The sequence below is a fragment of the Plasmopara halstedii genome, assembly GCF_900000015.1.
Source record: "Plasmopara halstedii genome assembly, contig: Scaffold_2121, whole genome shotgun sequence".
Lineage (NCBI taxonomy): Eukaryota > Oomycota > Peronosporomycetes > Peronosporales > Peronosporaceae > Plasmopara > Plasmopara halstedii.
In genome coordinates, this window is record NW_020189029.1 from 65333 (window position 1) to 78088 (window position 12756).

The 12756-nt window shown below is 44.7% G+C and overlaps 5 protein-coding genes across 5 annotated transcripts; 2 read left to right on the top strand and 3 right to left on the bottom strand.

Moving 5' to 3' along the window:
- Positions 1-1122: 1122 nt before the first annotated feature.
- Positions 1123-2572, top strand: PHALS_03259 (Cdc4 and related F-box and WD-40 proteins; the record flags this gene model as incomplete). Its single annotated transcript, XM_024717531.1, has 3 exons — positions 1123-2226; positions 2296-2382; positions 2465-2572. The coding sequence occupies 3 exons, from the start codon at positions 1123-1125 to the stop codon at positions 2570-2572; spliced, it is 1299 nt and encodes a 432-aa protein (XP_024583021.1).
- A 308-nt stretch (positions 2573-2880) lies between these two features.
- On the bottom strand, positions 2881-4953 carry PHALS_03260 (Tetratricopeptide TPR1; the record flags this gene model as incomplete). Its single annotated transcript, XM_024717532.1, has 2 exons — positions 2881-4362; positions 4441-4953. 2 exons carry the CDS (start codon positions 4951-4953, stop codon positions 2881-2883), a joined length of 1995 nt encoding a protein of 664 aa, XP_024583022.1.
- A 1199-nt stretch (positions 4954-6152) lies between these two features.
- PHALS_03261 (uncharacterized protein) lies at positions 6153-6432 on the bottom strand (the record flags this gene model as incomplete). The annotated part of the gene is made up of 2 exons (XM_024717533.1): positions 6153-6286; positions 6372-6432. The coding sequence occupies 2 exons, from the start codon at positions 6430-6432 to the stop codon at positions 6153-6155; spliced, it is 195 nt and encodes a 64-aa protein (XP_024583023.1).
- A 444-nt stretch (positions 6433-6876) lies between these two features.
- Positions 6877-7227, top strand: PHALS_03262 (uncharacterized protein; the record flags this gene model as incomplete). The annotated part of the gene is made up of 2 exons (XM_024717535.1): positions 6877-7080; positions 7168-7227. 2 exons carry the CDS (start codon positions 6877-6879, stop codon positions 7225-7227), a joined length of 264 nt encoding a protein of 87 aa, XP_024583024.1.
- Positions 7228-10561: 3334 nt separating this feature from the next.
- PHALS_03263 (uncharacterized protein) lies at positions 10562-10802 on the bottom strand (the record flags this gene model as incomplete). The annotated part of the gene is made up of 2 exons (XM_024717536.1): positions 10562-10609; positions 10665-10802. 2 exons carry the CDS (start codon positions 10800-10802, stop codon positions 10562-10564), a joined length of 186 nt encoding a protein of 61 aa, XP_024583025.1.
- Positions 10803-12756: the final 1954 nt, after the last annotated feature.

Consider the following 12756-nt stretch of genomic DNA (forward strand, 5'->3'; position numbering starts at 1 on the left):
TTCTTTACAGGGGAGAGTGTATCGGGGTTAGACAAACCCTGGTAACAGGGGTGTGTGTCACACGAGATGTGCATGGTGTGACTGCACCCAATTAAGAATACGGTATGTGGCTAGGTAGTCAGTAGTTGTGCATGTATTTAGATTTTGCTATATATATTTAGGAAAATCTATACATTCAAAATTAGGCGGTTTAGCCGCAGATAAAAATAAATAGAAACTAGTTTTGAATTTTACACCGAAGATTTTTATAGCCTTGGTTAAGGTATTTGCTACTCTTGGAATTAACGGATTGCGATCCGCTACACTCGTATTGGTTCTTGTAAAGAACGAAAGGTCGGTGACCTCAAGTACGCTTCCTCAAGCGCTAAGCTACGGCAGCCCCGCTGCACTTTCTGTCTTATCGAGGAACAGTGACTCGCTGCCGCTCCTGCTTCCAAGCTGCGCTGCCGCACTAAATAATATAGTAGCTAATCAACTAAGATATTCCTATCGTCCTTCGTCGAAACTATCACAGGTTCTGCCCGACGCAAAATTCGCTTCTGCTTCCTAGCAGAGATGCGTTTATGAATTACGTAGGCTTTGCATAGAGAAAATGAATGGCACTTTAAGTTTCAGTAGATATTTATTTATGACGCTCAGGGCACGCAATACTTGGAATGAGATCGGATTGGTATTCTAAGCCTATGAAGAGACAAGGCCTCACAATTTCAAACACTAACTCTCACACAAACACGAACCTTCACAGGAGGCTTGAGCAGATTTCAGACATTCTTACGTCGCAAGGCGCACGAATATCATGTCCGTATTTGTTGTCCTGAATGCATTTGTGGAGTGCTGTGTTTTACAAAAGTCGTGTTCTGTAAATGCCTCCTAAATTGGTCAGGACTTTCCGCGGCTCCGCTCGGCTTGGGTCGATGATATTCACGACCAACATCCCTGGACTGTGTGCCAAACTCTTTTTAGGGAGTCGCTTTCTTTCAAGAACTGGGTCGAATTGAAGCTTCGTTTTTCAGTAGACACCCCTCAGGATAAGATTCAAGCATCATTTCTTGTATAACTAGATATTCGCTTACGTACGAAACGGAAGCAAAAAATAAGAGATAAAGAGAGGCAAAATATATCATGAGCTACAAAAATCGGCGAGGAGAAGGCTTTGGTGGGCGCAGCCGTGGCAATCGAGGTGGACGGGGAGGATACGGTGGTGGACGAGGTGGATTTGGTAGTGGGTCATCGGTGGGCAATGAGGTATGCCGGCGTTTCATGGACGGTGGCAAGTGTGAATTTGAGCAGACGTCAGGAGGTCGACCATGCCGCTATCCACACTTTGTCAAGACCATCGGTGAAACGCGTGGTCACAGTGGATCCATCAAGGATGTGGTTATGTGGACAGAGCGGCAGCAACTATTTACTTGTGCAGCGGACGCCTGTATTAAGCTTTGGGATTGCGCGACCTGGCAGGAAATCACCACTATAAGCGTGCAGGACGTGTTGCCGCCGTCGGCCAAAGCTAGCAACAACAATGGAGGCAGGAAAGATAACAGAGACAAATCACCACATATGGAAGGAGTTACATCACTCGTTCTTTGTGGCCCTTTTCTCTTTGCGGGCTTCGAAGGCCGCTTTCCGTTTAACCCCAAGGTGTCGGTAGGCATGATGCGAGGATGGAACCTTGAAAATCCGCAAATTCCACCCTTCGAGTTCGCAGCATTGGATGGTACACCTTTTGCACATACTATGAATGTACAGGCGGTGGCAATAGCGACTGACCCGATGGGCAATGCCACGCTTTTTAGTGGCAGTGCCGACGGTTCAATCCGATACTGGCAATTGGATACAGCCACGAATCAATTTAAGTGTCTTGGTGTCATGGATCGACATGTGCGTGGAGTGACGCGACTGAAGACATTTGCAGTTGGGGGCGCTTCCATTTTGGCCTCAGCGAGTGTAGACTCAACAATTCGACTTTGGGACTTGGCGACATATCAATGCGTGAAGGTCCTGTCTGCCGAGGAAAATGGTCACATAGATGCTGTGATGGACCTCGAGTTTTGGGTGAATGGTAACGAGACGTTTCTGATTAGTGGTGGATTAGATTGTGAGGTTATCGTCTGGAGTCTTACTCCACCGTTTCAGCAGCTTTTCAAGGAGACGCAGGACTCGCAGGTCACTGCGCTTTGCGGTACGCAAGATGCTGCTCAAGCACCGATCCTTCTAATTGGCATGGTGGTATGTCACTGCTTTATGTCACTTTGCATGTGAAAGTTGTAAACTCATTGTGCTATATTGTGCTTGCAGGATGGCACTATTGCAGTCAAAGAGTTGCCTTCGTTTGCGTACAAAACGACTCTTGGCGCTAGTTTGAATCGTGGCCACCAAGATGCGGTACGACGCATAACTACTGGTCCAAGCAATACGTTTTTTTCAGCTGGCAACGATCGGAAAATGATTGCTTGGCAGATCACAGGTGACGCTGCTGCTATTCAGTATAAGTGAACGATCGAATGGTGATTTACCAGACAATGCCATCGCTGTCGGGCATATTCAGACTCGAGGCCCAAGAGGAATAACATAGACCATTGGTGTCTCGCTCGACTGATCAGGCGCGTCATATGTTCTTTAGCCAGTAAGATTAAATATTTGCTTTATTTGAGCAACACTTACAGCAATAAATATCGTGAATAGCTTGCTCAGTCGCGACGCTATGCGAACAGTAAATCTGTTATCTTTAGTAGGTAAATATTCTAGCAAATAACCGTTCATTGTGTAAAAATAGCAGCTACAGCCTGCGTTTGATGGCGCAGATGCAAGCTGAATATATATTTACGAAATGTCGACGCCAACGATCCAACAGGCGAGCATATCTTTTCATTCCGTGGTCGGTCAAGGCAAAAAACTTTGTGATGTAAGCGGAATATTAGCAACGCTTTCGGTACTCCTTGTAAGGGGCTGAACAGTAGTCTGACAAGATACAGCACTAATACTGTCACCTTCAATGCCTAACTCCTTGTTTACACGCTGGAGCCAGGTAGCCGCTTTTTGGTACAGATTGTTGAGTGCGTAGGCCTCTTCAAAACATGTTGCAGCCAGCTTTAGCTGTTTCTTACTGTAATAACACAGACCCATGTTATGACTCGTGACGTGGTGCTTGCCCATTTCACGTGCAGACAGTGAATAGTACGCCAACGCACTGTCATACTCGTGCAATCCGTAAAAGAGACGGCCAATTTCAAAGGCAATATCTTTTTCTTTGTCAAGAGCATAGTAATTCTTCCAGACAAGTGGAATGCCGTACATCACGTCTTGCTTAAGTTTTGCTGAAGCAGTCGGTGACTGATCCAAAAGAATATCTCGGAACTTGTAAAAAACGTCAGGATCCCACCCGCTCAGTTTCATCAAGGCAAGAATCGCCTTGAGCGACGGTGCTTTGGCATCTTCTTTCGTAGTTTTCTGCATCACAAAGAAGTCATTGGGTCCAAAAGACACAATCTCATTTGCAAACGCTGCCGAGAGGTACGGAAAATGAAGGCTGCGCTTCGAAAAGGACTTGTCTAGTCCGTCTGCATATAACTTAATCATAACAGAGTCATTTGCTTCATTTTCACCCAATGCATTTGCTGGAAGCACAAAGGCGGACACTTTTAAACTAGCTTCTTCCTCAGGACTATGCAATGCGAATCCACCACGACTTGCAAAATACACACCAATAGCATGGTAATTGACCATAACTGAAAAGCTGCCATGCACGGCGATATGAGGGTCGCTGATGCCGCTAAAATGGTCAGGATTGCTGTGCCCCTTATCACCAGAAAGCACAACAAGTCCATTCTTCGACAGAGCTGCTAGACGCTCGATTGCTGACAAAGCTCCAATGGGGACCAATAGTGTAGCACCTATTGATGCTGGATCAAAGTACTCGTGGTACCATTTCAAAATGTTGTTGCAGTGTGGTCTTGTCTCACCATAATACACTTCGTCGATCTGTTCGTACTTGAAGTGGTTATCTAAGCGTTTAATGATTTCAGGGTCAAGTGGATCAGGTTCCTCTGCGCGCTTCGATCCAACACTAATCAGTCCTTCCTTCAGAACCCCTCTATCCACTTGAAAGAGGTCGTGGTATAGCGTATCAAAGAGGTAGTTTGCAATCAAGCACAACGGATTACTTAGCTCAGCGGGACCAATGACTTGGCCAGACGAGTGCAATCGCAACTCGGTGTCTGTGGTGGCGTCAAAAATTGCAAAGTCCACAATTCCACGTTTCATAAATGGCACAAGAGCAGGATGAGACTTCCAAAAGATAAAATTTTGTTCTGTGAAGTCCGTCATAATGTAGCGTATCTTATCCAATGGAAAGTCAAGTACGCTCTGTTCAAAGTCATCAATAGTGTAAGACTAATTGCGAGTGTTCCATGGTGATACAGGTTTTCAATTGCATAAACTCACCTCCAATTGTGTAAGTGCTCTTAAAAAATAAAAACTGAATTTACCAGAACCAGCACCAAGTTCAACGATGTAAAACGGCTCCATGGTACTCACTGGTGATGCCGATCCAGGCTTCAGAGCGTCTCGTATGTATGCACTCAAGACATTGATATATCGCTTAGCGATAAAAGTATTAGACGTGATGAAGTGCGGTACAATGCCTTGGGCCCAAGACTCCACGCCCTGGCGGTCGTAAAAGGACATCATTAGCTTCCAAAGGTGGCAGCGAGCAAAGGGTGTGAAGTCCTCAAGCTGGCAACGCTTAACTAATTGGGTTTCTAGCTCACGCACTTCGTCCGATTTGATTGAAGACGCAGACCTAGCGGGCGTCTCGAATAGCTCCCCGTCGCTGCTGTCGTTAGGTATCGGTACAGGCGTTGGCGATTTGGTGACTAGTACATGTATCCCATCGTCCGGGACGGTGTGTGTACTTGGTCGCACAGCCTCGGGGTTGACGTCGAGGGGAAGAGGCATTGAAAGCAGAAGTGCTAATGGCCGCAAGTTACGAAATGCCCTTGAGTGCTACTCAACGGGTCGTCCGTTTCTAATGACAACGGAAGTATGTACAGACTGTCAACGTTTTTACTTTAAGAACAATCAGGTTTTCACGTATTATATCGATACTCACAAAAGTGCAAGAATTGTGATCTCTTAAATGATGCCCAATAGGAGATGTAGCCCATGATTTAAAAAAGCTATTGACGCTTAAGGCGTGCCATGACCTTTTACCTCTTTTGGAGACGAAGCAGATTCCCTATAGATCAGCTACTCTTCAACCGAGACCAGCGACATGGTTTCAATCTGCTGATAGTGTCTCAAAGCAAAATGACAATCCGTTTAAATCGACTACAACGGCAAGGGGCTGCCTTGCAACTGACACAAAGTAAGCTTTGACTCTACAAATCTGCGATACTAGGCGCACAGAGATCGGCTATGTACACTACCAGCTAGCCGCTCAGGTAACGAGGTACTAGTCCTTAGCGTGACATTTGATTAAGAAGTAGCTTGAATTAATACTAGACGAATATTATTAAGTTTCTACAAAACTAAAATCTTTGAAATGCGTAGCATGAGCTAGAGCCCACAAATTGTTTCTTTACAGAGTTCCATCACCCTCAGCCATATCAGTGGTACTTAACTTTGGTATACCTGAGCTTCGCTCTATGTTCGAGGCCTACCGTGTCCGCGTACACGGTGCAGCTCTGTCGTTGACGTCCTACGAGCCATACTCGGGTAAGAACGGTCACAGCGAGTCTCCGAGTCTCAATAAGATATTATTATCCCCCAGCAAAATTGTTGAGGCTGAGGCGCTATATATGCTCCTTCCCACCTCTGCATGAGTCGAAACCTCCGTGTCCGTTCTTTGCGATGGGGTGTTACACCGCGGAGCCAACAATGACTTCCAATTTGTTACTGATAATCTATACCCGGCTCAACAAGCCGAATTTGCTCGTATGCAAGCTTACGTCATGATCATTAATTCGGTTTATCGGAAGTCTTAGGATCCACCGAGACAGAGGTTGTACACGTGTATATGTGTGGGCGTTCCGCTCAAATTGGAGTGGGTAGGTAAATGAGCACTCAAACTGCTCCACGATAGCAATTTTTAGCTCATAGATTTTTACTCCTGGAAATCCCGCGTGGCCAAAAAATATCAGCGGTTAAAAACGGCCTCACCCCCAAATGGTGTACCCTAAATACGACCAGATCATATTCTCTCTTTGAAATTGACTCTTTGGTTCTTCCCTATCGCTTAAATACTGGCGAGACTCAAACACAATAAGAGTTTGAAGACCATTTGAATTAGCTTAAAAAAGAGTACAGTTATTCTTGGCATCGGCTAGGGCATCTCAGACGACAGTCATTAGCCGATTTGGCTTCGTAAGACCCACCCATGTGGCTTTTTACAGCCTTAAAGGCCGCCTCCTCTGCCACACACCACCATGTAGACATCCTGTTTCCGATTGGTGAGAGATGCTTTATATTGGCACATTAGCATATTACTCATGCGAGTAGCTGGTCAGACCAAGCGACTTTCTTGAGTCCTTTTGGCGAAGAGGCATTCACCAATCTGCAATATCGGTTATATCTGCGGGAGCAATCCGTTTCACCACGAATATACCTAGATTAAACAGTCGCGGGTGCTAAATACGCACTTGTTGATATTGATGAATAGCTAATTTTAGTGCATACACTCGGGCTGTGCTCGTCTATAGTTTACGTACCACTGGTCAAATAGCTGGAGAAAATACCAAGACTTTATTTTCAATCCCCACCGGGTGAAATTGGCGTGTCGTCTCTCTCGTCTTTTAACGTTACACGCCAATTTAGCGAAGTAGACTTTCGCTTGGAGCTCCAAAAGTTCTCAAAGAGAGATCATTCTTTTTACTTCACCAGATGCTGGTCAAAGACCTAGCGGACCCGCCAGACCTTCGTCCGTTCGACATGAAACTTGGCCGTCCATTGCTCAGTAAGCGAAACTGGCAAATGATGACGTTGATGTCGCTAAAATTCGCGAACGTTCTTGTTATCTCGGCGCGCTGTCTCTCTTCAAGAGTGTCGGCGCGCAATCGATATGACCTTACAGATGTGCGTTCGGAGGTACACAATCTCGAAAATTACTTAAGGCTCCCTAGCGGTCCAAAACAGATATTGGATTTATTTGAGATTTTGCCTTGACTTTAACAGAGCGTTTCCATGCAAATAGCAACATTGAAATCTGGGTATGAGATTAGCAAGCCCACGTAGAATCTTGGATGTTCTTGCGCGATCATTTGAATTGAGAGGGTGTCACAATCTATACCTAGCTACGACCGTAACTGGTCAGATATAATAAGATCACAACCTAATCTTGTAGAGAGCAGACAGAGTGCTTAATAGACTCTTCTCACCAGCCACAAATGCATGTGTATTTCGTCTGTCTCGGACGTCTTATATATATTCTGCTCTAAATTGTGACGTGTACTCGGCACATAACTTTCAGCCCGCATAGGTGATATTCTTGATATTGCTGAAAAATGTAGTTGGACTGTTATCGGCATGTCAAATTGTATTGACGATCCCTAATCAACATCTGGACAACTTCGTGGTGGAACCAAGAGAATTTGGATGTGAGTCAGACCATTAATAAGTAATTAAGAATTTCGAGATGTGAGCTGCGTTTTCATCCTAAACACAGCAAGTGAGAGCAGAATGTCTCAACCCTGCTATAGCTCCACGCAAGTATTTTCAAAATATCCATCACCAGGCGAACCACAAATATTGATTGATCATGTATTTTTGGATGCTTAGCGATGGACATGTCCAATCTTGTGCCCGGCACCTTACCAAAATTTTGCTGTAACTCACGGTCCTCGATCTCAGACAATAGCCACCAGTAAGCTATGTTGGTGACAGAGTTTGTTGGAGAAATGCGTGACTATATCTTTGCCGGTAACGGGTCATTGACAGCAGCAAGACGAGCCATCATACTCATACGGCATACAAAGACCATAATGCCGGTATATGTGAATGTGTCTTTCTCAAATTCCGTAAATAGAGATCCTGCTCATGAACGGCCATCATTCTGTCGAAACAGATAACATTAGCATGGTTGCCGATGCTGCGGCTTGCGTTATTCTCGTTATTACGTCTCGAACGTGCGCACATAAGCGCTTACCCATTTCAAGTGTTGCTTACGAATACATAGCGTTCGGGGAGCCGTATGTGATCTTTTACCTTGGTGGTCTATCCTCCTTTAACGAGATAAGTACTGCAGTCTTGTGTACGTACAGTTACTTTCACGTAGAAATGTGCGAAAAATCAATAGCTTAGAGCAGTTAGAAAATCTACATTGCACATATGTGCAATGGTAAATGTTCAAAGCTACCAAAGCATTGGTACCAACGACGATGATGAAAATCCGTTAGCAGAGGGTTGTGACACACTTGGGCAGTTAATTGCACCTCAAGTAATCGAGACATTTTTTAAGTCAATTTGTATCGGAGTGAATACTGTACAATTGCGTACATAGTATCGTCAATGCCTTTGCTACTGTTTACTGTTTTCAGCAGGCGCGCGTTGAATGTGATTGCACGACTCCCCCGGTACCTTTAAGGCATACAACGTTCGAAGTCAATGTTAGCATCAACAACTCTATTCTGGAAGCCCCACTTCTCGTAAGGAGAATTATTTGTATAATAGAAGGGTCCCAATCAATTCGATATACACAAGTGTGATAGAGCACATTTCTTCTACTTTGTGCCCAAAGCGGTCACCCGAGACTCAATGATTTTCGTAGAAAAAACTTTGTTGGACGACCTTGTGTGGGAGCCTGTCCTTGCGTACCTATCAACGAAGAGCGAAATGAGCACGTATGTTCAGATTTTCATGTCGCCACAGATGAAAAATCTGCGAGTATTACGAAGCTGCTCGGTAACAAAAAGACCGTTCTCATCTCGCCTAACATTCTAATGTGATGCTTCCGTTTAGCTTTTATTTTAGGTATATCAACCGGTTTATCCGACGAGGAAGTGGTATAAACTTTTTTTGCGACATTCATTTCTTCCTTAAACGAGGTGAGATGGATTTAAAGGTCGTCGCTGTGAGCTGCAACCTTGTGATTAACCTCTGAAATATGAAAATTCTCCCGTCTACAGGAGAACGTCTGTCTCCATTGTGGTAATGAGAGCTCGAAGCTTCTGGGGATAGCTCTCTGGGTTTCGCTTCATTGACGGGTGAAAATGAACTTGAGTTGCGCCTTACAAACCAAGTCATGTTTGTCTTTCACAGATTCATTTTTGAAAGTCCTCTTTTACACAAAAAAGCGCCTTGAAGTCCAATACGCGCGCGGCCATCTGCTGAAGGCAGCTAGCGCAACTCTATGATTCTCCGTCGGCGCGTGACTTCTTACCTTGAAGACAGCTAGCGCAACGCTCCATTGCTTCTTCTGTAGAATGATTAAGTTTATGGTCAGCCCAACTTCGCACACCCAAGAAAGATATTATCATTTTTGCAAAGGACTGGACACTTTACATAAGCAGTCTCAGAGTGATTCCTTGTTGTGCCTATCACTTGGGGATCCTGCAGCTCGTGAACCCCTCCAGGCGAGCGATTCTTTCCAAGTCACCATCTAATTCTTTCCTTCAATAATAACCATGAGTTTACAAATTGTGCCGAAGGCAGGTGCTTCACTATCTTATCTCCACCCTTACATATAATCCGTCTTCCGCGCCTTATTTGTGGGACTAACTACAAGTGCTTCGAAGTGCAACGGGCTCAGCGCACCTTACACAGAGAAGCTTTGACGCAAAGCGACCGCGTTAACAACGCTTAGAAGATAGGCGCGTACGCTCCACCCAGAAAAATATCTCAGATACTGCGAGCTTCTTTGAGCTTATTTTTTTGAGTGTGACACAAAGTGCTTTGTGCTTTAACGGAGTCTTATTCCATTCTACCTGAAATATATCAATTTAACCATACACAGTAGTAATACTGTCAGCTATCGCTTGTGATTGCGAAGCTCGGCTGTTTTCCTCTCCTGCGACTGCTTTGCGCAGCATGATAATATGCTTATGCCAGCACTGGTAATGCTCACAATAACAACCCTTTTTTCCGGAATGCGCGCCCAGTCGCAACAAGCAATCAATTTGTAATCGAGTTAAGGTTCAAGGGGGACTTGGCTGGAAAAAAGAAGGCGGTGAGCAGGCCGTGCTAATCCTCAGCAAAATTATCGCACTTGAGTGGCTATTGTATGCTCTCATCAATTCGTATGTGTGTCGTGTCGGTAATTAAGATCGGCATTGATAGCTTGGACGTAAGGCAGAGCGCCATACCGCTAGCAGCAAAACGACTACAAGACTGTGTTAGCGAGTACCTGGAGTCAGCTCAACCGGTATTGGTTATTTTATTAAATTGGTGAGCATCGGGTTTGTAGTAACTGTGCAGAATATGACAGCAGGATGCCACATTCACTGCTGATCCAGTATGCAATACGTATAGCTTTACTATCAAACATAGTTTGCTGCGTTTTTTCAGCTCCGATATTAAAAGAAAAAGGAGACCCACTCGATAACAATCTGACGAATGAAGTATCACCTGTCTATTAAAAGCGGTTATTTGATTCTCCAGCGTGCTTGCTCACTCGAACATTCTGAAGTACAAGTAATACAAACGAACAACTACAGGTCAAAAGAAATCTCATGAACCTTTGATTGCCAGCGCAGATTTTCTTTAGGGCTTTCAACTGAGCAAAGAATGACACTACGCGAGTTTGGTGTAAAGCTTGCGTCTACGATAGAAAGCGGCTGTAAGCACGGCGTTAGTAGCACACATACTCGGACCATCCAATCCCTACTTAGAAAATGCAATGCGATCAGTCTAAATACTATCTCCAAATGTGCTACCAGCATATGCGGAATCACGTTATGGGCTATCATTTTTTGCCTATAGAAGTAACCGCTTAGCGACAAGTAGTAGAGACGTTTTCTTGACAGCACTTGGCACGCATCTAAGACCGCAAGATTTGTTCCACAAAGCATTCAGGCCATTTGATGCCGTTTTTTCATCCGTTGTAGTATCCCGAGGGTAAGGTCGCTCAAGTCGTCGAAACGATGCTTAAAAGAAAAATTTAGAAGACACTTCGCTATCCGTATCTGATATCCGCTTACGAACTTATGGGCTCTATGAAAATCAACGCACTAAATTAGCACCAGGGGCATATGAATAAGATAAGACAGCGCTAAGACCGCATTTGCAAGGAAACTGAGTGCGGATCTAGGACAATATGTTACTACGGTGCAACAACGTCTGCTTTATCATGCTTGGTATACCAAAACATATCCGTTGCTTTACTTTCCCAAAGTTTTGTTATACATCTTTCAAAAATTATCTGCAATTTTGTAGGCATTCCGATTCTTCTGATTTTTGTCGGAAAGCAAATGATCAGTAAATGCTGAGAATGATTGTAAGCTCGGAGTTGTGTTTGAAATCGTTCCATATGATTGCCGCGCTACGAATGTTACATTTCAGTAAGCTAACAAACATAGCGAAACCATGGGAATGATTGTGCGCTAGACAGTTACAGAGGTGTGACGTCGGTGCTGCCGTACGGCATCGCGAGCACTTTCATCAAGAATGCAGGTGAAGTACACGATAACGTAACAAATCGTGAGCAAGTTCTGTGCGACGAGTTGATATGGCCGTCACCCTCACTCCAACGTGCAAATGAACGGACGGTGACTAGAGAAATGAAGTAAGCACGAATGGACAGCATCTATTTTGATGAACAACCAGGTTATGAGACATGGATACGATGGTCAAGATCCAATTGGGATGGAATGCGACTCTTGAATTGGAAAATTCGAGCGACCGGAGCTTTGAAGAAGTAGAAGATGCAAGTCCATCCAATGAGTAGCCAATAGTTTACAAGCTAATGGCCTGAATATTTGCATTGCTAGTTAGCTAAATTCGAGCAACCCAAACAACACGTTACGCGCCCAAGCCCTGTAGACACTGTCGACTTCGCTTATTTATAAAATAAATACTGTTTTTGCCACCACCATGGACGCTTCGCCAAGCCGTATCGAAAAATTTGAGGGAATCATCATCCGCACATGTAAATTCGCGATGCAAACGGTATCGGAGGAGCGGGAACAATGGGAGATAGCGTGTTCGACCATTAAACGTTTAGTGTAAGGCCCAGAAGACGCTGAAATTCATCTATCTTGCAATTGAATGACTCGCAGATGCCGCTGGCTTACACGCATGATCGCGACTATAAGTTCATTTTGAAAAGAATTGCCTAGCGGATAAGCTCTGCCTTTGTCGTAGTTTATTCGCAGCCAAGATGCGTAAAGGTAAGGATATGGACATGTACATCAATAACATAAAATTTTTGGCGGATCAGCTCAATGTGGTGGGTGTCACAGTTTTTTGAGACTTGGAATTTCAGGGAGACGTTCACAAACCATAACAGTTTTGAAGTCAAGGTTGGACTTGTTGATGTGGATGCTCGTGACGAACTAATTGCTGAAACAAGACGTGAAACGCAAGAAGAAGGTGGCAGAATCGATGGTGTTGCGTACAAGCGTTTGCAACGACAGACTGCGGGCGAGCTAAGGGTCCTACTGCATCAGCGAACACGTCAAGGCCATGTTATAACTGTGGTGAGCTTGGACATCGTATCGCGAAATATCCAGCTAGCATTCGTGAAGCCATAGAGCGTCAGTGATCGCAGCGCGCAATTGCTGCTAGGAGTGAAGATTAGATGTGCCACCAAATCAGAGTGCGTATGACCGT